This window comes from Macaca mulatta, chromosome 8 (assembly GCF_049350105.2).
Source record: "Macaca mulatta isolate MMU2019108-1 chromosome 8, T2T-MMU8v2.0, whole genome shotgun sequence".
NCBI lineage: Eukaryota > Metazoa > Chordata > Mammalia > Primates > Cercopithecidae > Macaca > Macaca mulatta.
The window spans coordinates 96,956,074-96,980,120 of record NC_133413.1 but is presented as its reverse complement, the minus strand read 5'-3'; the positions used below and the strand labels follow the sequence as shown (position 1 = coordinate 96,980,120).

The following is a 24,047-nucleotide window of genomic DNA, read 5'->3' as shown; positions in this document are numbered from 1 at the left end:
TTTGTTAATAGCTTAGTTTATTTTTTGAGACGGAGTCTTGCTCTGTTGCCCAGGCTGGAGTGCAGTGATGTGATCTTGGCTCATTGCAACGTCTGCCTTCCAGGTTCAAGCCATTCTTCTGCCTTAGCCTCCTGAGTAGCTGGGATTATAGGTGCGCATCACCACAGCTGGCTAATTTTTGTATTTTTAGTAGAGACCGGGTTTCACCATGTTGGTCAGGCTGGTCTCAAACTCCTGACCTTGCGATCTGGCCGCCTTGACCTCCCAAAGTGCTGGGATTACAGGCGTGAGCCACTGCACCTGGCGTAGCTTAGTTATTTTTATATAGATAATGAAACTAATATTGCTATGGTCTGGATTATTTTCTGCCTTTCTCTACTTGTCAGCCTAATACCATATATATATTTTTTCCCTAGAAATTAGAGCTGCCTCAGCGATGCTTTATTAATAGTTTATATTTTTGTAGAGCCCTTTACCTAAGAATTCAGAATATTCTTTTACATTTTTAAAGGGTTGAGTTTGAAGAGCTAGGGGGAAGAAAAAGGACATGCTACAGAGACCATGTATGGCTCACAAAGCCTGAAATATCGTACTCTCTGGATCTTTACAGAAAAAGTTTGCTAATCCCTGCTTTATAATGACAAAATGAAACCAATCCCAGGGTGTTATATTCTTCTTGATATGGTTAACAAAAGGCCCAAGTACTTTGAGATAGATAGATTTTTATTTACAAACAGAATGCTGCTTGGTAAGTAACAGGTTGAAAGTGAAAAAAAGAAAAATCCTCACATTTTTTATTGGCATAATATAGATAAGTAAACATATATTAAAACTTGACTGGGCGTGGCAGCTCATGCCTGTAATCCCAGCACTTTGGGAGGCTGAGGTGGGGGGATCACTTGAGCCCAGGAGTTTAAGACCAGTGTAGGCAACAAATTGAGACCCCCATCTCTACAGAAATTGGAACAATTAGCTGGGTGTGTGGTGCGTGCTTGTCCCAGCTACACAGGGGTCTGAGGCAGGAGGATCACCTGAGTCCAGGAGGTCAGAGCTGCAGTAAACCGTGGTCTCACCACTGCACTCCAGCCTGGGCAATGGAGCAAAACCCTGTCTCAAAAAAAAAAAAAAAAAAAAAAAGACTTGCCAGTTTAAAAAAATTAGTTGAACCAATTGTGAACCAAAATTTTGGTATATTACAGCAATATCATATGAAAGAATTAATGGCTTAAGCTTTTTTGTTTTTTGCAATTCTCACCTTTTAAAAAGGAGAAGGTGATTGGGGAAAGAAGCAGAGACTTGATTTTGAATAGATGGTCTTATTAAACTTCTGATAGAATTTGAGAATGTGATCTAAAGGTTGATAGTTATCTATTGATTTCATTTATCTATGATTATCTTCTTTAAAAAGCAGATAATTGAGAAACCCTGCACTGTGTTTTTTTTTTTTTAATGTATTTATGAAGAAGGACTTGTTTTGTTTCCGGCTGAATGATGTATTTTGGCAAATACTTAATTCATCTTTTTAAAGCAACCTAGACTTTAATTCTCACAGCAGCCTTATAAAATAGTACAAGTCTTATTATCTTATCACATTATAATAATTTTTGAAAAGCTCACAGAGTTAAACTTCTTGAAAGTCAAAATGTTAGAGTGGATATTAGAACTTTTTTATTTTGAGACAGAGTTTCACTCTGATGCTTAGGCCACAGTGGCATGATCACAACTCACTGCAGCTTCAACTTCCCCGGGCCCAGGAGATTCTCCCACCTCAGCCTCAGGAGTAGCTGAGACTACAGATGCACACCACCATGCCTGCCTAATTTTTGTATTTTCTGTAGAGACGAGGTTTCACCATATTGTCTGTTTGTTCTGGTTAGCTTTATTGAAGATCACATAGTTGTAGATGTGCAGCTTTGTTTCTGAGTTCTCTAACCTGTTCCCTGGCCTATGTGTCAGTTTTTGTACCAGTATCATGCTATTTGGGTCACTGTAGCCTTGTAGTATAGTTTGAAGTCAGGTAGTGTGATGCTTACAGCTTTGTTATTTTTGCCTAGGTTTGCCTTGGCTATTTGGACTCTCTTTTGGTTCCATACAAATTTTAGGATAGTTTTTTGTAATTCTGTGAAAGATGATGTTGGTAGTTTGATAGGAATAACAAATAGGAATCTGTAAATTGCTTTGGGCAGTAAGACCATTTTATCAATATTGATTCTTCCTGCCCATGAGCATGGAATGTTTTTCTATTTGTTTGTGTCATCTCTGATTTCCTTTTCATTCTGGTAAAAGATCTAACTGTATTCCTAAGTATTTTATTATTTTTGTGGCTGTTATGAATGGGATTGCATTTTTTATTTGGCTGTTAGCTTGAGTGTTACTGGTGTATAGAAATGTACTGATTTTCATACATTGATTTTGTAACCTGAAAGTTTACTGAAGCTGTTTATCAGTTCCAAGAGCCTTTGAGCAAAGACTGTTTTTGGAGTTTTCTAGGTAAAGAATCATATCATCTGTAAGGAAACATGGTTTGAGTTCCTTTCTTTCTATTTGGATGCCTTTCATTTCTTTCTCTTGCCTGATGGCTTTGGCTAGGACTTCCAGTATTATATTTAAAAGGAGTGGTAAGAGCGGGCATCCTTGTCTTGTTCCATTTTTCAAGGAGAATGCTTCTAGCTTTTGCACATTCAGTATGATGTTGGCTGTGGGTTTGTCATAAATGGTTCTTATTATTTTGAGGTGTGTTTCTTCAGTGCTTAGTTTGTTGATTTTTTTAACGTAAAGTGATGTTGAATTTTATCAAAAGCCTTTTCTGTGTCTTTTGAGATGATCATGTGGTTTTTCTTTTTAGTTATGTTTATGTGATGAATCCCATTTATTGATCTGCATGTTGAACCAACCTTGCATCTCAAGAATAAAGCGTACTTGATTGTGTTATATTATCTTTTCAATGTGCTGCTGGATTCAGTTTGCAAATACTAATTTAACTATTTTTATGCCTATATTCTTTTTTCTTTCTCTGTTTATTAAGATGGGGTCTCACTCTGTCACCCATACTGGAGTGTAGTGGTGCAACCTTGGCTTACTGCAACCTCTACCTCCCAGGCAGGCTCAAGTGATCCTCCCACCTCCACCTCCTGAGTGGCTGGGGCTACAGGTGCATACCACTACATCTAGGTAATTTTTTTGTGTTTTTTTTGTAGAGTTGGGGTTTCTCCATGTTGCCCAGGGTGGTCTTAAACTCCTGAGCTCAAGCAATCCGTCCACCTCAGCTTCCCAAAGTGCTGGGATTACAGACATGAGCCACCATGCCCAGCCCATCTGCCTTCACCTGAGTTAATGACTTGAAGTTTTCCTTTTCCATTGTGTCTCTGACAGGTTTTGGTATCAGAATGATGCTGGCCTCATGGAATGAGTAGGCAAGAGTCCCTTCTCTTCAATTTTTTGGAATAGTTTCAATAGGATTGGTACCAGCCCTTATTTGTGCATTAGGTTGAATTTGGCTATGACTCCATCTAGTCCAGGGCTTTTTCTGGTTGGTAGGTATCAGGCCTCTGAGCCCAAGCCAAGCCATCGCATCCCCTGTGACTTACAGGTATACGCCCAGATGGCCTGAAGTAACTGAAGAATCACAAAAGAAGTGCAAATGCCCTGCCTCGCCTTAACCGATGACATTCCACCACAAAAGAAGTGAAAATGGCGGGTCCTTGCCTTAAGCGATGATATTATGTTGTGAAATTCCTTTTCCTTGCTTATCTTGGCTCAAAAAACTCCCCCACTGAGCACCTTGTGACCCCCACTCCTGCCCGCCAGAGAACAACCCCCCTTTGACTGTAATTTTCCTTTACCTACCCAAATCTGGTAAATACGGCCCCACCCTTATCTCCCTTTGCTGACTCTCTTTTCGGACTCAGCCTGCCTGCACCCAGGTGAAATAAATAGCCATGTTGCTCACACAAAGCCTGTTTGATGGTCTCTCCACAGGCACGCGCATGACAGTAGGTTTTTTTTTTTGTTTTTTTTTGTTTTTTTTAACTACTGATTCAGTTTTGGAACTTGTTATTGGACTATTACAAGGATTTCAGTTTCTTCCTGGTTCAGTCTTCAGATGTTTCTAGGAATGTATCCATTTCTTCTGTGTTTTCTAGTTTGTATGCATAGAGGTGTTTGCAATAGTCTCTGAGAGTTTTTGTTTTTGTTTTGAGATGGAGTTTCACTCTTATTGCCCAGGCTGGAGTGCAATGGCGCGATCTCGGCTCACTGCAGCCTCCACCTCCCGGGTTCAAGTGACTCTCCTGCCTCAACCTCCCGAGTAGCTGGGATTACAGGCATGTGCCACCACGCCCAGCTAATTTTTTGTGTTTTCAGTAGAGACGGGGTTTCTCCATGTTGTCACTCTGTCTCAAACTCCCGACTTCAGGTGATCTGCCTGCCTCAACCTCCCAAAGTGCTGGGATTACAGGCGTGAGCCACTGCACCTGGCCTGGTTTTTGTATTTCTCTGGGTTTGCTGTTAATATTCCCATTGTCATTTCTGATTATGTTTATCTGGATCTTCTCTGTTTCTTTTTCTTTTTTTTGAGACAGTGTCTTGTTCTGTCACTCAGGTTGGAATACAGTGACATGATCTCAGCTCACTGCAACCTCTGCCTCCTGAGTTCAAGCAGTTCTCCTGCCTTGGCCTCCCGTGTAGCCGGGATTACAGGCGCGTGCCACCACACTTGGCTAATTTTTGTATTTTTAGTAGAGATGGGGTTTCACCATGTTGGTCAGGCTGGTCTTGAACTCCTGACCTCGTGATCCACCCACCTTGGCCTCCCAAAGTGCTAGGATTACAGGCATGTGCCACCGTGCCCAGCCTCTCTTTGTTTCTTGATTAATACAGCTAGCAGTCTATGAATTTTGTTTATTCTTCTGAAGAACCAAGTTTTGGTTTCGTTGATTTTTTTTGTATGGCTTTCACATCTCAATTTTGTTCAGTTCAGCTCTTAATTTTGTTATTTTCTTCCACTAGCTTTGGATTTGGTTTGCTCTTGTTTCTCTCCCTCCTCTAGATACTATGTTAGGTTGTCAATTTGAGATCTTTCTAACTTCTTGATACAGGCGTTTAGTGCCATAAACTTTCCTCTTAGCACTGCTTCAGCTGTGTCTCACAGATTCTGGTATGGTAAATCTTTGTTTTCATTAATTTCAAAGAAGTTTTTGATTTCTGCTTTAATTTCATTGTTTACCCAGAAATCATGCAGGAGCAAATTGTTTAATTTCCATATAATTGTATGGTTTTTTTTTTTTTTTTTTTTTTTTTTTTTTTTGAGACGGAGTCTTGCTCTGTCACCCAGGCTGGAGTGCAGTGGCCGGATCTCAGCTCACTGCAAGCTCCTCCTCCCGGGTTCACGCCATTCTCCTGCCTCAGCCTCCCGAGTAGCTGGGACTACAGGCACCCGCCACTTCGCCCGGCTAGTTTTTTGTATTTTTTAGTAGAGACGGGGTTTCACCGTATTAGCCAGGATGGTCTCGATCTCCTGACCTCATGATCCGCCCGTCTCGGCCTCCCAAAGTGCTGGGATTACAGGCTTGAGCCACCGCACCCGGCCTAATTGTATGGTTTTGAGAGATCTTGATATTGATTTCTATTTTTATTGAGCTGTGGTCCGAGAGAGTGCTTGGTTTGATTTCAGATTTTTTTTTTTTTTTTAATTTTGTTCAGAATTGCTTTATGGCCAAGCATGTGGCCTATCTTAGAGTATGTGCCATGCACAGGTGAGAAGAATGTACATTCTGTTGTTCTTGGGTAGGGTACCTTGTAGATGTCTGTTAACGTCCATTTGATTAAGTGTCAACTTTAGCTCCTGAATATTTTTGTTAGTTTTCTGCCTTAATAGTATGTGTAGCACTGTCAATGGAGTGTTCACGTCTCTCAGTATTACGATGTGGTTATCGAAGTCTCTTTGTAGGTCTCTAAGAACTTGTTTTATTAATCTGTGTGCTCCAATGCTAATTATATATATATGTTTAGGATAGTTGTTTTCATGTTTAATTGAACTCTTTGTCATTGTGTAATGTTCTTCTTTGTCCTTTTTTATCATTGATGATTTAACGTCTGTTTTCTCTGAAACAAGAATAGCAGCCCCTGCTCTTTTTGTTTTCCATTTGATTGATGTTTCTCCATTCCTTTTCTTTGAGTCTGTGGGCATCATTGCATGTGAGATCTGTCTCTTGAAGACAGCATACAATTGGGTTATGCATCTTTATCCAACTTGCCACTCTGTGTCATTTATGTGGGGCATTTAGCCTGTATACATTCAAGGTCAATACTGATATGTGAGAAGTTAATCCTGTCATCATGTGGTTAGTTGTTATGTGGACTTGATTGTATAGTTGCTTTACAGTATCAGTGAGCTATGAACTTAAGTGTGTTTTTGTGGTGGCAAGTATTGGTCTTTCATTTCCATGTTTAGCACTCCTTTAAGGACCTCTTGTAAGGCAGGTCTGATGGTAAGAAATTCCCTTAGCATTTGCTTGTCTGAAAAGGATTTAATTTCTCTTTTGCTTATAAAACTTAGTTTAGCTGGATATGAAATTCTTGATTGGAATTTTTTTTTCTTTAAGGATGTTGAATATAGTCCCCTAGTCTCTTCTGGCTTATAAGGCTTCTGCTAAAAAGTCCACTGTTAACCTGGTGGGATTCCCATAGTAGGTGACCTGCTTCTTCTCTCTAGCTGTCTTTAAGAGTTTTTCTTTCATGTGGACCTTGGAGAATCTGCTGACTGTGTGTCTCGAGGATGGTTCTTTTGTATACCAACTTGTAGGGGTTCTCTGCATTTCCTAAGTTTGCATGTTGTATGTGTGCATGCCGGCGAGGCAGTGGACAGAGGCTATGAGTGAGTGTGCACCTGTGGGGCTCCATCTGCAAAAGTCCTCCCTTGGGAAGGTGGGGGCCACTGGCAAGTATTTCACCAGGACAGCTGAGGCTATGTTGCATACGGGTGTGGCCAGGCAGGGACTCTGGGAGAGACTGGCAGACGGGGATGTTCAGATGAGACAGGCCCCATCCCATGCACAAGACAGCCCTGCTGTCTCCATGTCTGGCTGCTAATAAAGGCTAAGGCGACCTAGAGGAGTATGGTGAGCCTTGGGAAATGGATACTTATGACCATGCTGCACTGTTGCTATTCCCATGCTAAACCCTCTGTTCTCCACACAGACTAGAATTCTGTCTCTGGCAGCTCTCCAGGTAGTTCTCCCTGCCATTTCAAATGTCTTGGAGGGGTCTTAGGGTCTCCTGCAGCTAGGATCTCAAAGGTCTGTGATGAGAGTGGGCCACTCCAAACCAGTTTCAATTACCCTTTCCCTAGGAGCTGCTAGGTTCCAGGAATGAGTCTTGGTGCTTGGCAACCCCATGCAGGGTTCCCAGCTTCCTCCTTTTTCAGATTCAGGGTCTGTGTCCTCCCTGTATCCACTCTCAGCGTCTTCTTTCTGAGTATCTGTTCAGCATGTGCCAGTCTACTTGGTGATGGTCTCTCTCAGTGGGAGAATGTCTTCCTGGCTGTGCCTAGTCAGCCATCTTGGCTCTTCTAGTTTTTCAAAAGTGTCTTGAGAACATAAAAAGTTACTACATGTTTATTTTTGTTTTTTGAGACAGAGTCTCGCTGTGTCCCTGAGGCTAGAGTGTGGAGATGTGATCTTAGCTCACTGCAACCTCTGCCTCCTGGGTGGAAGTGATCCTCCCACCTCAGCCTCCCAGGTAGCTGGGATTACAGGCATGTGCCACAATGCCCAGCTAATTTTTGTATTTTTAGAAGAGACGGGGTTTTACCATGTTTGCTGGGCTGGTCTTGAACTCCTGACTTCAAGTGATCCGCCCGCCCCAAAGTCTGGAATTACAGGCATGAGCCACCACACCTGGCTGATATTTGTTAAGTTAAAAATAACATTTTAAGGTCCTAGACCTCTATGAGGCCTGCACAAGCTGGATGAGGCCTTTTTAGCCACAGTAGGGATGGGTGAGGGAGTCAAATGATCACTGGTTTCTTTCACACTTCAACAAGCTTTTGTTTTGTTTTGTTATTTGAGACAGAATCTCGCTCTGTCACCCAAGCTGAAGTGCAGTGGCATGATCACAGCTCATTGCAGCCTCAACCTCGTGGACTCAGACAATCCTCCTGCCTCAGCCTCCCTAGTAGCTGGGACTATAGGCACGTGTCATCATGCCCAGCTAATTTTTGTGTTTTTGGTAGAGACGGGTTTTCACCATGTTGGCCAGGCTAGTCTCGCATTCCTTGCCTCAAGTGATCTGCCCACCCCGGCCTCCCAAAATACTGGAATTACAGGCATGAGCGACCACACCCAGCCTCAACAAGCTCTTATGCCACTTTCCAGCATTCTCTTTTCTACCTCTTAAGTGAGCTAAGCTATGGAGTTCTGTAGTCTATTCCATTAGCGATTTCTAAATACGTAATACATTCTTATTAACTATGGTTATTATGCTGTGCAGCAGATCTCTAAACCTTATTCCTCCTGTCTAACTGAAACTTTGTACCATTTGACCATTGCCCCATTCCCTCCTGCCACTCAACCCCGGCCTCTGGTAACCGCCATTCTACTCTTTACCTATGTGAGTTTGACTTTTTTAGATTCCACATGTAAGTGAGATCATATAGTGTAGGTTGAGTATCCCTTGTCCAAACTGCTTGGCACTAGAAGTGTTTCCGATTTTGGATTTTTTTGGATTTTGGAATATTTGCATATACCTAATGAGATGTCTTAGGAATGGGACCCAAGTCCAAACACAGAATTTATTTGTGTTGCATTTATATCTTACGCACATAACCTGAAGGTAATTTTATACAAGATTTTAAATAACTGTGCATGAAACAGAGTTTGTGTACATTGAACCATCAAAAAGTCAAAGTGTCAGGTGTGGAATTTTCTACTTGTGGCATCATGTTGGCTCTCACAAAGTTTTGGATTTTGAAACATTTCAAATTCTGGATTTTCAGATTAGATTAGAGATATTCAACCTACATTTTTCTCTCTGTACCTGGCTTATTTCACTTAACATAATGTCCCCCACTTACTATAATGTTCATCCACGTTCTTACAAACGACAGAATGACAAAATTTTCTTCTCTTTTAAAGCTAAATAATACTCCATTTGTGTATGTATGCTACTTTTTGTGTTTAATCCACTTATCTATTAACGGGCACTTAAGTGGTTTCCTAAGGCATGGCAATTGTGACTAATGCCTTAGTGAATGTGGCAGTACAAGTATCTCGACATACTGATTTCAGTTCCTTTGGATATACATCCAGAAGTGGGATTGCGGGATCATATACTAGTTCCATTTTTAGTTTTTGAGGAACCTCGCTGTTGTTTTCCATAATGCAATAGCTTTATTTTCTTAAAACAACAAAAAAATCACTTTGTAATTAGTTGTTTGGCATGCTTATATAATTTGTGAGACTACAGACCATAGCCCTTGAAAAAAGATTAATTGAAAAATACAGAAACATTTTTTTTTTATCCTGGAAAATGATCCATATGTTTCTATAAAAATATAACTTCACTGGCCCTTACAAGTTTTTCTTTGTCTTATATCTCTTCCATTTGCTATTTTTTTTTTAAAGGAATTGGTCTTCAAATAATTCCGTGCTTCAAAATTTCTGCTTGATTCTCTTTTGATCTGCTTTGTGCTTATTTAAAGCAAATTTAAAAGCTTTTACTTCCTCCATTTTCTGGAACTAAGTTACATTCTGAAGTGGGAGTTTTTTGAAATGAGTTGAAGTTTAAGGGCATAAATATCATTGACATTTTAGTTGGATGGGATTATAGGACTGACTTTTAAAATGGTTATATCTGTATTTATCACAAGGTGGTACCAGATATCCACTTGTTATCAGGAACTGAAGCACTCCTATAGGAACGTTTCATTATATTATTATTATTATTATTATTATTATTATTATTGAGGCGGAGTCTTGCTCTGTCCCCCCAGGCTGGAGTGCATTGGTGCAATATCAGCTCACTGCAACTTCTGCCTTCTGGGTTCTAGCGATTTCCCTGCCTCAACATCCCAAGTAGCTGGGATCACAGGCACCCGCCACCATGACTGGCTAATTTTTGTATTTTTAGTAGAGATGGGGTTTCACCCTGTCGGCCAAGATGGTCCTGAACTCCTGACCTCAGGTGATCCACTCGCCTTGGCCTCCCAAAGTGCTAGCTAGGATTATAAGTGTGAGCCACCATGCCTGGCCTCATTAGCTCCTTAAAATAGACCAAATTTAAAGCCCCTTGAAGAAAAGTATGCTAATACATTCATAGTACTCTTTGTGCATATGAAAGCTTGTGTAAAATGCTTAAAAGATAATTACAAGTGCCCAACTTAAAGGTTCTCTTTTATTTTTTAGTTTGTTTTTGTGTGTTTTTTTAAATTTCTGTTTTTGTCACAGTCATTAAAGGTTCTTTATATATCACTTCACTTGTGTTTTCATATATATTTTCAAAATTCCTCTTTATTGATGAACCTACAGAACTGAGATCAGTGTTCCTTTGTATGTAGTTATTTGTTGTACTTCAGTGCATTTTTGGTTGCACTGTTTCTGGTACTGCTGAGACACAGTATTATTGGTATGAAAGAATTGCCTTAAACTTTGATGATGTTACTGCTACTTAGAGGCTTGAATCTAGATACTCAGATTTTCTACTTCTTAAGTCTTATGTAGAGAAATTTCAGGAATATAGCTATTTATCTTGCCAGAGGAGTATTCTTGTCCTGACACTGCTCACATGGCTGGAATACAGTCAGCTAGAAAAGTAGAAAATCGAAGTTTACTAACATATATGTAGGAGGTTACATCATTGGCATTTCTTTAAAAAATTCTAATTATTTTGATCTTGTACATATCTATTTTAGGTTAAATTTAAGATTTCACTCTACAGTTTTAGGTGAATTAACATCTCATTTCATCTTAGAATACTTGCTTATTAAGTTGAAAATAATTTACTTTAAAAGTTTAGTCTGTTTTATAGAATATGGTCTGTATGTTAGTAACATAACTTAGTTTTAAATATTTTCAAGAAAGTATAAAATAATAGGTTAGAAAACAACTGATTTGCAGATATGTGGAGTTGTCTACAAGCTCTCACCTGAGTGCCTGCGTCAGTCTGTAGTACCATAGGAAGTGTACCTTTTTCTTATAACTTGTACAGTGTATGATTTTAGAAAAATCCTTTTTAGAATTATATATATACATATGTATATATATTTAAATATGTAAATTTATAGGCTGGGTGTGGTGGCTCACGCCTGTAATCCCAGCACTTTGGAAGGCCAAGGTGGGCAGATCACGAGCTCAAGAAATCAAGACCTTCCTGGCCAACATGGTGAAACCCTGTCTCTACTAAAACTACAAAAAATTAGCTGGGACTGGTGGCACACACCTGTAGTCCCAGCTACTTAGGAGACTCAGGCAGGAGAATCACTTGAACTTTGGAGGCAGAGGTTGCAGTGAGCCGAGATGGCGCCACTGCACTCCAGCCTAGTGACAGAGTGAGACTCTGTCCCAAATAAATAAATAAATATATATATATATGTGTATATATATTTAAAGCCATTATATTATAGCTTACAGTATTTTACTATGTAATTAAGAATTTGGAGCTAAGTGATTTGAGAGATTATAAAAGGATGCACACAAAAACGATTTAGATTATTCACTAAATTTCTACTTTTTTTTTTTTTTTTAAAAGAGATGGCATCTTGGCATCTTGCCATCTTGCCCAAGCTGGTCTCGAACTCCTGGGCTCAAGTGATTCTTCCACCTCAGCCTCCCAAAGTGTTGGGATTATAGGCATGAGCTGCCATGCCTGGCTGACAATTTCTACTTTTTTAATCGCATGAGTAATGTGATTTAGAATTCCTAGATCATGTTAAGGACAGTAATCAGTCTTTTCAGTAAGTCAGAGAATAATCAATGAATAGATTTAAAAGTAACTTTTTTACTTATACATACTATATACACATTCAAATATGCCAGATCAATATATTTAATTTAATACTAATTTTCTTTCACTGCTCTGACAAGTTCAGTGACTTAAACAACACAAATTTATTATCTTAGGGTTCTATAGTTCTGTATCTTACAGTTCAGAAGCCAAAAATGGTTCTGACTGGCTAAAATCAGCACTGGGAGAGCTGCATTCCAGAGACCCTGGGGAATATTCCCTTTCTTTGCTTTTTTCAGCTTCTGTAGGCTTTCTGCATTATTTGGCTGAAGGTGCCTTCCTCCATGTTCAGAACCACCATCAAACCATCATTCTGACCTCATTTCCATTGACACTCCTTCTCTGACTTTTGCCTTCCTCTTTCACTTTTAAGGACTCCTATAATTATATTGGGCCTACCTGGATAATCCAGGATAATTTCCTATTTTCAGATTAGCTGATTAGCAACCTTAATTCTCTCTACAGTTCACTGTTGCCATGTAACCAAACATTCAAACAGATTCCAGGGATTAAGATTGGGGCATCTTTGGGGGCCATTATTCTACCTACTGTAAATATCAACTAAAGAATAAAGACTACTACTTATCCTTTGGGTTGTTAAAACACAAACTTAGTGATTCAGCCACTTATTAGATAAAAATATAGAATAGAATGGAAGCAAAATTTTAAAAATTAACCAGCCATATGAATATTATTAAACTTTATGACACCTAATCAGAATGAAGTGGGATTACTGAAAAAAATAGTCTTTATTTAATTTTAGGTTTTTTTTCCCTGCTATTGTCATTTAATTTCTTAACTAGTATAATTATTACATTATGATGTTAAAAAATACATGATTGCATCACAAGTTGTGTGGTTTTTTTCTTTTGGCTAATTTTTTAAAAACTTAAGAACTCACCCCCCCACTTTTTTTTTTTTTTTTTTTTTTGAGACAGAGTCTCGCTCTATTGCCCAGGCTGGAGTGCAGTGGCGTGATCTTGGCCCACTGCAACCTCTTCTTCCTGGGTTCAAGTGATTCTTCTGCCTCAGCCTCCCAAGTAGCTGGGATTACAGACACATGCCATCACGCCCAGCTAATTTTTATATTTTTAGTAGAGATGGAGTGTCACCATGTTGGCCAGGCTGGTCTCAAACTCCTGACCTGGTGGTCCTCCCACCTCAGCCTCCCAAAGTGCTAGGATTACAGGTATGAGCCACCGTGCCAGGCCAAGAAACCCTTTTAACAACAAGTATACCATGATTGATTAAAGTATACCAAGTGTATACACATTGGAATGTTGGCTTAGGACTAAGTAGTACAGTACCCTTATAGAAGACAAAATTAAATGTACATGTTTCTGAGTAATAATTGGAATTTCCTGAAATTCAGACTGTTTTTTCATTAAGTAGACAGTTTTCTTAGGTCACTACACTGTCAATAATGTTTATGTATTTTGTAGTCATATATAAATTAGTTTTAAGAGTCGGTCAGAGCATAGTATCAATAAGTTCCAGGTTCAGTGTGTAGTTAGCTTCATCTAAATTTCTGATGACAGCTCTGACTCATTGAACATCTGTGTATAAAGAGAATCTATTAAAATAGTGTAGTTTGGTTCATGCACATTACTAACATTCAGTGCTGCAAGTAGATGACTTTTATTTTCTACAATGGATGGTACTTAACAGCAGCAACAACAAAGACTGGGTACAGCAAGCTTGTCCAACCTGCGGCCCATAGGCCACATGGAGCCCAGGACAGCTTTGAATCTGGCCCAACACAGATAAGTAAACGTTCTTAAAATATTATGAGAGTTTTTGGAATTTTTTTTAGCTCATCAGCTATCGTTACTGTTATATTTATTGTTAGTGTTTCGTATTTAATCAGTACCAGAATAAGTTTTCTAATTTTTTATTTCCCATGATTTCAATAAATCATTTTTTATGATAGCGTTATGCTTATTGCTACTTTGTTTCCATCTAGGTTCTTCATAATTTCTGCTCTTTCACTATAGGTCATTTCTGTATCTAATTTCATTTGCTTATATATAAAAGTGTTTATGTTTCTTTGAATTATTGTCATCTGACTTGGGAAGACATATTTTATTGTGTCTTTTTTCCTTTATAATCTTTGAAGTTGAAGAAATACTTGAACAAGCAGACTACCTGTATGAAAGCGGAGAAACAGAAAAACTTTATCAGTTGCTAACCCAATACAAGGAAAGGTAAGCAATGTAGGATAGGCCTAGGCTTGTGGTTTCCTCAAAATTTTTATTTAACAATTAAAATGACCTTTAGTGCTTGAGGTTTTAAAAATTGATTATTGTAGTTTTTACTTCAAAATATTTCTTAGAGTTTAATTTATAATATACTATTTCTTACGTTAAATGCTGCATGTATCTCATTGATTTAGAAAAGGTGTTACTACTTACTCTAGTGGAATGTTGATTTTTCCATTTTGCTTTAGATCGTACAGCATAGTTACTGAATATATGTTTATCCATTCTAGCCATATTGTATATTTCTCATTCCTTTTAAAGTAATTATTTATTGGTATAGGTTACATGAATTCACTGAGATTTAGGATGTTGTATGCCACCATTGAATGGTAACCGTGTATTACTTTAGAAGGATAGTCAGAGAAATAAAAAATACTCCCTTTTTCTATTTTTAGTATTAGATTGTATGTTTAGTGTAGAATATCAGTGTGTACTCATTTTTGGGAGGAGTGTGGAGTGAGAGAAAGACTCAACCTATAAAGTAAATCATATGGCTAAATAGCATTTCTAGATAACTAATTTACGCATCTCCTAAACTAAAAACATTGAGTCCTTTTCATCTACCTTTTTGAGATTTTCAAAACCAGTTTTCTCCCCAGGACCCACCAAATTTACTTTCTAGATATCTACGGGATTGATCTTTTCTTCTCCATTCTCCCCTCAGTAATTCAAGGTGGCTGGTTTGTCATTTTATTGTCATGTCATTGATAGCTTGAAAAATAAGCTGTAAGGTAGTTACTCCATATTCATTGAATAATAACTATCTTAAGGAACCTTTAGTTTCAAATTTTTATTTTTTGTTAAAAAAATATAAAGTTAGGATTAAAGGCAAACATTTAATAAAAAGGAATTTATTTATTTTATTTTATTTTTTTTGAGATGGAGTTTCGATCTTGTTGTCCAAGCTGGAGTGCAATGGCGCAATCTTGGCTCACTGCAACCTCTACCTCCCGGGTTCAAGTGATTCTGCTGCCTCAGCCTCCCAAGTAGCTGGGATTACAGGCATGCACCACCACGACCAGCTAATTTTGTAGTTTTAGTGGAGACGGGGTTTCTCCATGTTGGTCACGCTGGTTTTGAACTCCCGACCTCAGGTGATCTGCCTGCCTCGGCTTCCCAAAGTGCTGGGATTACAGGCGTGAGCCACTGTGCCTGACCAGAATTTAATTTTTGCAATTATTTCTGTCAGTTGTGAGGGTTAATAATTTATTAACCATTTCTTATATCACTATATGGAAATGGCAGTTCTTCAAAGAATCCAATGCTCTTACTTGAAGTAACCCATACATCATGGCATAGTATTCAAATATAGGATTATATTTTGAGATTACATTATATTCAAGCATTCATTCATTAGCAAATAATTGTCAAAAACTATTGTGTGTCAGGTGCTATATTTGAGACTAGGGATTCAGCAGTTTTGTATTTTTTTTTTTTTTTTTTTTTTGAGACGGAGTCTCGCTCTGTCGCCCAGGCTGGAGTGCAGTGGCGCGATCTCGGCTCACTGCAAGCTCCGCCTCCCGGGTTCACGCCATTCTCCTGCCTCAGCCTCCCGAGTAGCTGGGACTACAGGCGCCCACAACCGCGCCCGGCTAATTTTTTTTGTATTTTTAGTAGAGACGGGGTTTCACCGTGGTCTCAATCTCCTGACCTTGTGATCCGCCCGCCTCGGCCTCCCAAAGTGCTGGGATTACAGGCGTGAGCCACCGCGCCCGGCACAGTTTTGTATTTTTTTTTTTTTTTTTTTTTGAGACGGAGTCTCACGCTGTTGCCCAGGCTGGAGTGCAGTGGCGCGATCTCGGCTCACTGCAAGCTCCGCCTCCCAGGTTCCCGCCATTCTCCTGCCTCAGCCTCCTGAGTAGCTGGGACTACAGGCGCCCGCCACCGCGCCCGGCTAATTTTTTGTATTTTTAGTAGAGACGGGGTTTCACTGTGGTCTCGATCTCCTGACCTTGTGATCCGCCCGCCTCGGCCTCCCAAAGTGCTGGGATTACAGGCTTGAGCCACCGCGCCCGGCCAGTTTTGTATTTTTAGAACATGACCCTGTCTATAAAATTTACGTATTTTATGGTACTGTATGAACTACCGAGTGAGCTATTTGAAACACAGTGCCAGTGAGGCCAAGCCTCAAGTTAATATGTTGAGTTTTGTAGGGCAAATGTTTAGAGAATTTGAATACAGAGATATTTTTGAAAGAAGTCAGTGTTTTAGATACTAGAGGTAAGTTAATATTTATGAATATTAGACATTTTTATAGGAAATTTTAGCAAATAAAGGTTTGTATTAATGAAAATAACAAATTTAGCATTATTAATAATGGCTTTTGATACCATGTTGCTAGCTTCCTAAGCTGAAAGACCATAATGTATTCATTAGTAATGTAACCCTTAACAATTTTTAAATGTGAGCTAAAATGGTTGTTTTATATTTTATTTCAAATTAGCGAAGATGCAGAGTTACTGTGGCGTTTGGCACGGGCATCACGTGATGTTGCTCAGCTTAGCAGAACCTCAGAAGAGGAGAAAAAGCTATTGGTGTATGAAGCCCTAGAGTATGCAAAAAGAGCACTGCAGAAGAATGAATCACATTTTGCAGCTCATAAGGTGAGTTGCTTAACTAAGCTATTACCATGTACTGAGAGGTACATTTTCTATATTTTTCTGTTATCCCTAATTTACATTGGAAGAACAATTTCTCTATTTTAAGGTTTTTTTATTTTTATTCAATCTTATCTCTTAAGGATAATTTCTCTATTTTAAAGAAGTAGGGAAGATAGTTTTATTTTTTCAAAAAGAAGTCTTTGTTTTCATAGACATTTGCTCTAACTTCATGTGTATTTGATAAATTACTTTTGTGAATGCTTATTTTTAAACAGAAGTTTAGTAATTTCATGAATTACCTATATCTATATTCTTACTAGTATAAGCGCTTCACAAATATTTTCTCATTTTCCTCACGTTATATTTGTTTTATTTAGAGATAGGAATATAACAGCTAGACAACTGAGACCTAGAATGACTTTCACATGTAACTCAGGATTTCTTGTTGGTTCACGACGACGTTTTTCAGTAAATTGTACAGGGAGACGAGGTCATCATTAGCCTTCTGGATTGTTGGACTTCATAGAACCCAAAGGCAGGGTAAAGTTGGACCTTGGGAAAAAATTGGCTTGATTGCTCCGAGGCTTCATTAATTGTTTCTCTACTCTGCTGTTACCGGAAAATCTTTTTCATTGCAGACGTTTGTTTTCTCCTTATCCTAAGTCTTGTGACTTTCCACAGCACCTGGGTTTTTGAAGCATGGCCATTTTAGATTCATTTCTTGGGAAAGAAACTCAGGTTGTCTCAGTTTGGGTCTGCTGTCCAACTGTGGCTGTGGAGATAAGGTCACAGTTGACAATGTGGCTGTTCTTACTATAACAATGCAATACGGGAGGAGATGGAACTCCTAGAAAAGAGAATGAGAAAATAAAACATTCAATTACATATTCTTCTAAATTGACACTCAGACCATAAACATGAACCATTATCTCATTGTGTTGGTAACTTTCTTGGAAAATTCACCACTTTCTACCTTGTATTATAGTTCTCTATAAACATGTCCTATCCCTGAGGTTGTTTTGTTTTGTTTTGTTTTGTTTTTAGACATAGTCTCTCTCTGTTGCCCAGGCTGGAGTACAGGGGTGTGATCTTGGCTCACTGCAGCCTCCATCTCCCAGGTTCAAGTGATTCTTCTGCCTCAGCCTCCCAAGTAGCTGGGATTACAGGTGCATGCTACCATGCCCAGCTAAGTTTTGTATTTTTAGTAGAGATGAGGTTTCACCATGTTGGCCAGGATTTCAACCTCCTGACCTCAGGTGATCCACTCACCTCAGCCTCCCAAAGTACTGTTACAGGCGTGAGCCACTGCGCCCAACCCTATTCCTGAGTTTCTAGAGGGCCATGTCCACTTTTCTTTATGTATTCCATTACATTTAATACAGTTTTTGTGCTCGATGACTTTTTGTTGGATGAAAATGACTTGAAGAATAAATATTATACAGTTTTACCTTGTATTGAATGGAATATTAAGAATATTATTGTTCTTACACTTTTCTTTAATTTTCAGTGGTATGCAATCTGCCTTAGTGATGTTGGAGATTATGAAGGCATCAAGGCTAAAATTGCAAATGCGTATATTATCAAGGAGCATTTTGAGGTACTGATGAATTATTCAAATTCATGAATTTTAAAAGTCACATTTTTCTGAATAGGTTTTTGTTTTCATTATCTATTGCTGTATTTCAAACCACCTATGATAACAGTGGAGTAGAGCCATGACAGTTTGTTATTTCTCTTTTTTTTTTTTTTTTTTTGAGACGTAGTTTTGCTCTTGTCATCCAGGCTGGAGTGCAGTGGCACCATCTCGACTCACTACAACCTCCGCCTCCTGGGTTCAAGCAATTCTCCTGCCTCAGCCTCCTGAGTAGCTGGGATTATAAGCGGACACTACCACATCTGGCTAATTTTTGTGTTTTTAGTAGAGGCAGGGTTTCATCATTTTGGCCAGGCTGGTCTCGAACTCCTGACCTCAGGTGATCCACCTGCCTCGGCCTTTCAGAGTGCTGGTATTACAGGTGTGAGCCACTGCGCCCAGCCAAGTTTGTTATTTCTTGCAATTCTGTGGGTTAACTGAGCTCAGTGGCATTTCCACATCGCTTAGTATAGCTGAGGTCATTTAGACAGCTGCATTCACCTGGGCCCTCAGCTGAGACTACAGTGTCCAAGATGGCCTATCACCTATGAGAGTTTCTCCTCACTTGTTTTTTTTAATCACTTAGTTGTCTAGCTCAGCCTTCATTATAGCATGGTAGTTGGCTTCCAAGAATGAGTGTTCCATGGGAAAAGATCCAGTGTGCAAACTTTTAGCAAGCCTCTGCTTGCATCATACTTGGTAATATCCTATTAATCTAAACAAGTCACAAGGGCAAGCCCAGTTTCTGTGGGAGGGGACCAGTGACACAAGTTCCTGAATATGGAAAGTGTGGTCCAGTGTAACAGTCTTTAACACAATTGACATACCACTCCTTGTAGTAATAATTCTATTTAAGATTGATATCTGTGTGTGTATTGTATGCGTGTTTTATTAAAAATATTTTCCCCTAAAGTTTATAGTTAGCTATTAGGTGCTAAGAATTGCACAGGAGTCCGTATATTTCTTAACGTGTATGAACTTCATTGTCTCAAAAAAAAAAAAAAAAAAAACCCACAAAAAACCAGCATATTTATTGCTCTTTTGAGATTATAGGAAGGAAAAGTGATGGAAACATACATAGGAATAGTGCTGAATTTGCTATTTAAATAGTTTTTCAGAATTTTATGGTTTAGTGTCAATTCCTAGTTTATATAACAACTAGTGAAAAAGAATGACTGGGAGTCAAGAGACCTAGCTTTTCTTGTTCAGGTATGGATAGTAATATATACCTAATAACTGACATTTTATAATGTAACACTTTACCTGTTTCACAGTTTAAAATTCTTGAAATGAGATTACATGATGTAATCACTGGAACCTTACATTGTAGTTGGCAGTGATATTTTCTTTCTTAGTGGCACATAAACTAATGGTGTGTCATTTTTGATATTTTAGATTTAGGGAAATACAGTACTTTTCTCAGTGGCATTAGATAGATCACTTAATTTCTCTGTGTCTCAGGATATAGAAATACATGACATAACTTCCAAAGTGAATAATGAAGAACTGTAGAAAAAATACAAATGTATGCTTTTCTCTTTTTTTAACAAAACAGTGAAGGTCATAGATTATAAAAGAAAAAGTGTTTTATATAAGCTTTCAAATGTGCATGTTTAAATATATTTTAAATGGCAGTATTTAGTATTTACATATTAAAAGGATCATTTATACTACTTACATTTCAAATTCCATTATATATCCAAAGTGGCAAGCAATTACCATCTTTGGATTCTTTTTGAAAGACCAATGGCAGGAAAGATTGATTATGAAAGAGTTTGCTTGAAAGTACCCCCTCTCAACGCTTTCCATAAGAAAATTAAACCCTGGCCTGGGCGGCTGCCTCTGCAATGCCACTGCTTGTTGAGGGGCGGCGAGTGTGGCTGCTGCAGTTCGCCAGGGACCTCGTCCGAGCCCACCTGCCTCTGGAGGAAAGAGCCAGACGTCTCAGAGGTCAGTCTGTTCAACAAGTGGGACCCTAGGGCCTTCTGTATGTTCAGCAAAGAGAGCTCGCAGTGACCTCCCCAAAGGATGGCTCCATCTCCATTCTGGGTTCTGATAATGCCACTACTTGTCACATTGTGGTCATGTGGCACACAGGTAACGGGGCCACCTGCTTGACACATTGTGATGGAACTGACACCAAAGCTGAGGTCCCCTTGATCATGAACTCCATAAAATCCTTTTCCGACCACGCTCAATGTGGAAGGCTGGAAGTATACCTCGTGGGAGGCTTCAGTGATGTGGGAGGCAGTTGTCACAAAAACTCATTCATTAACTTCTTAGTGAATCTGACAGGAAAGAAGATGACATTCACTTAGTGGTATTATGATTATGTGTGACGGAATTAAATGATCGGGAAGAAAATGAATACCACTTTCTAATAATATATGGCATTGCTGTCAACTTGAGACTGCAGAGATTTACAGAGCCTCCTTTCTTTTATTTTTTGCTTGGGATAGAGTCTCCTCTGTTGGCCAGGCTGGAGTGCAGTGGTGTGATCTTGGCTTACTGCAGCCTCCACTTCCAGAGTTCAAGTGATTGTCCTGCCTCAGCCTCCCGAGTAGCTGGGATTACAGGCGCCTGCTGCGATGCCCAGCTAATTTTTGTATTTAAGTAGAGACAGGGTTTCACCATGTTGGCCAGGCTGGTTCTCAAACTCCTGACCTCAAGTGATCTGCCTGCCTCAGCCTCCCAAAGTGCTGGGATTACAGGTGTAAGCCACTGTGCCCGGCCTACAGAGCCTCCTTTCAAGATCGAGGTCTGGAGGAGCAGCTGCACGCCGCATGAGTTTTAGCAGGAGGACCAATGATTCGCATTTACGATGCAAAGACAGAACAACTTCGTAAAGGACTGTACTCCTGGATGCCATTTCCACATGTGGATTTCTGCTTGCAGCAGGATGACAAGCAAATACTAGAGAATCTTTCCACTTCGTGTCTGGCCGAGCCATCCCACTTTGTTGAACATACTAGATCTACCTTGATGGTTTTTAAAAAAATACTGCTCCAAAACACACAGTTTCCTGGAAATAAAGCCCTACTCTACAAAAAAAAAAAAAAAAAAAGAAGAAGATGGCTTATGGGAAAAGATCTCTTCTCCAGGAAGCTAAAAAATAGGAATTACCAAAGAAATCAGCACCTTCTGGGCTTGACAGAGACAGACCATTGGTGGGGCTGTCAAGAATACAAATTTGGAAACTTATATCCGTTGGGTCTTAGGTCTTCTCCTTCTTTCCTCAGTGTTTTTCAAGTAACTTTCAAAATAAGACCTTATTTTGGCAAAGGCAAAAAAAAAGGAAAATTAAACCCTGATCCCCCCAGGCATCCATTGTGATGAATTGACTTCCTTCCTATGCATCTAGAATGGGACTACAGTATCTCTGTATCATTCTTAGGAAATGGAAAAAATACTTACACAGTTTTTTGAAGGGCTTAATTTTTAGTGGAATTCCAATTGGGAAAGGTTGCTTAGAGTATAAGTTGCATATAAACATCTTAAAATATTTTTATTTTTTACCACAACCTTATGAGTTAAGTGAGTATACGACTTTTCTATAAAAGAGAAAAAACTCAGTCGTGGTAACAATGTAGATGTTGCAGCCAGTTCAGGGTCATTAAGCTGTGACTTGAATCATGTCAGTCTGGCTTCAGAGACCATGCTCTTAACCATTACAAATTTTGAAAATGTGTACCTCACACATTACTAAACTGAAAGCAAAAATGTGGGTTTATAGAAAAGCATAAACTAGGAAATCTTAATTTTTTCAAAAAAAGTCCTTTTAATATGATCAACATTAATCTGTAAGATTTCTTTAGTGGTTTTCAACAAAATAATGGAGAAAAGGAGGAACAGTTTCTTTAAAGGTATTCTGTAGTTTATGCTTCACACTAATTCACATAGTAAATAGAAATTAGGGAGATTCAACATATTTGACATTGCACATAGTTGTTCTATAAACTGTTTATTTTTCCTTGGTAAGTACCGATGGGGAAGCTGAACAAAATCTGCATACAAGAAGAGACTTGCTAAAAACAGAAAGACTTTCTAAACTCTACATACAACAGACTTTCTAAAACTAGATTTTTTCTAAAAAACTAAAATGCATTTTTAGTTCTTCTTTAGGAAATAATGACTTTTATTCAGTATTCATCTACAGTTTGCCAAGAAAGTACTTCTTTATTCATTTTTCCTTTAATCTGGAAGAAACATTAAGAGCTATAGATTATTAATTTGCAAAATCAATTCATTTATGTATTTCATGTTTTTTCTCATCTTGATAGACACTCTAAATGTCTGAACCTTACAAAATAGTAACCTTAGTACAAGTCATTAATAGTGTTTTGAAGTGAATTTAATCAAAGAATCAGGATTATTAATTATTAATATTATAATGGGAGAATTGAAACACACGATTGCTTTTTTTTTTTTTTTTTTTTTTACAAAAATCATGGCTTCTTCAGCAAACACAGTAAAGCACTTATTGGTGTTTAGAAAATAAATACAATTTATTTTTCTCATTTCTTGTTAGAAAGCAATTGAACTGAACCCTAAAGATGCGACTTCAATTCACCTTATGGGTATTTGGTAAGAAAATTTATTTCAATATTTCAGTAGTATTTAGTGTGATATTATTTTGTAGTATGTATAAATATCTTTTGCATATATAAAAGATATTAAATATTTTAAAATATTATCTGACAGAGTTTAGAGGGCTAAATCCATTAACTAGCACTCGTATATGTATTGTTAGAACATACTAAATTTGATTATGACCCTGTTAAACATTGTTATTCAGGTCATTTAGAAACAAGTACAGACTGAAAAGACTGTTCTTACTTACCATGCTAAATGAAATTAGATTAATGTAACTATAGTAAAACAGTAGAATGCCCCAAGAGGGTCTTTGTATCTTCAAAGTGTGTCAGATATAGTCTGGATTAATCTGAGGAATGATATAATCTGATTTTCAGTATCTGTCCATTTTTATGTGATCTTATGTCCACTGTAGATTATTATTGTGCTGGTATTAGGCTTTATCAAAGTGTTTTGTACTTGATGGTTTAACAGTCTGTTTTGAGATCGACGGGCCACTCTTTTGAGTATGGTCTGCAGAGCTAAATATTTACTGCCATCTAAGAAGGGTACCAGTGTAAACGGTCCGGTGTCAAACTCTTTAAAAAGAGAAATATATTCTTCAGGATAAAGGACATATTAAGCTAACACTCACTCACTGAGGATTAATGATAATTGAGGGGCAGTCACTAAGTCAGATGCTAGTAAGCAAACCCAAATGAAATAGCAATTTCTGCCTTAAGGACTTTAGATCCTAGTCAAAGATCCAACACTTTCTTTCCTACTTATTTCTGAAAGTTGTAAAGATCTTTGGAGGTTAATCATTTGCTTTGCCCCTTTAAAAATGGATTTAAGTTGTCGGTTGCTGTTATTTATACATTTGATGTTTAGCTTTGTCATTTTTCCTGAGTAAGGTTTAACTTCTCTGAGTTTTTCTTCTATAAAAAAATAGGGGAAATTATCCTATCTCATATATAATTGTTACAA

The 24,047-nt window shown here is 38.4% G+C and overlaps 2 protein-coding genes and 2 pseudogenes across 6 annotated transcripts in view; 3 read left to right on the top strand and 1 right to left on the bottom strand.

The window, feature by feature from the left end:
* Positions 1–24,047, top strand: part of RMDN1 (regulator of microtubule dynamics 1) — a 34,746-nt gene that overhangs the window by 5,525 nt on the left and 5,174 nt on the right. For both annotated transcript variants that reach the window (XM_001083289.5, XM_015145669.3), the window contains exons 3-6: positions 14,114–14,201; positions 16,699–16,858; positions 18,363–18,452; positions 23,017–23,072. In XM_001083289.5, the coding sequence (XP_001083289.2) occupies positions 14,114–14,201; positions 16,699–16,858; positions 18,363–18,452; positions 23,017–23,072 (394 nt within the window). The remainder of the gene's footprint in view (positions 1–14,113; positions 14,202–16,698; positions 16,859–18,362; positions 18,453–23,016; positions 23,073–24,047) is intronic.
* WWP1 (WW domain containing E3 ubiquitin protein ligase 1) overlaps positions 17,203–24,047 on the bottom strand; it is a 141,005-nt gene continuing 134,160 nt past the window's right edge. For all 4 annotated transcript variants that reach the window (XM_015145628.3, XM_077942299.1, XM_077942298.1 and 1 more), the window contains one exon: positions 17,203–17,702. In XM_015145628.3, coding sequence (XP_015001114.2) covers positions 17,669–17,702 — 34 coding nt within the window. In that variant the 3' untranslated portion in view covers positions 17,203–17,668. The remainder of the gene's footprint in view (positions 17,703–24,047) is intronic.
* On the top strand, positions 20,194–21,241 carry LOC100423793 (protein N-terminal asparagine amidohydrolase pseudogene; annotated as a pseudogene).
* Positions 21,162–21,742, top strand: LOC144330650 (protein N-terminal asparagine amidohydrolase pseudogene; annotated as a pseudogene).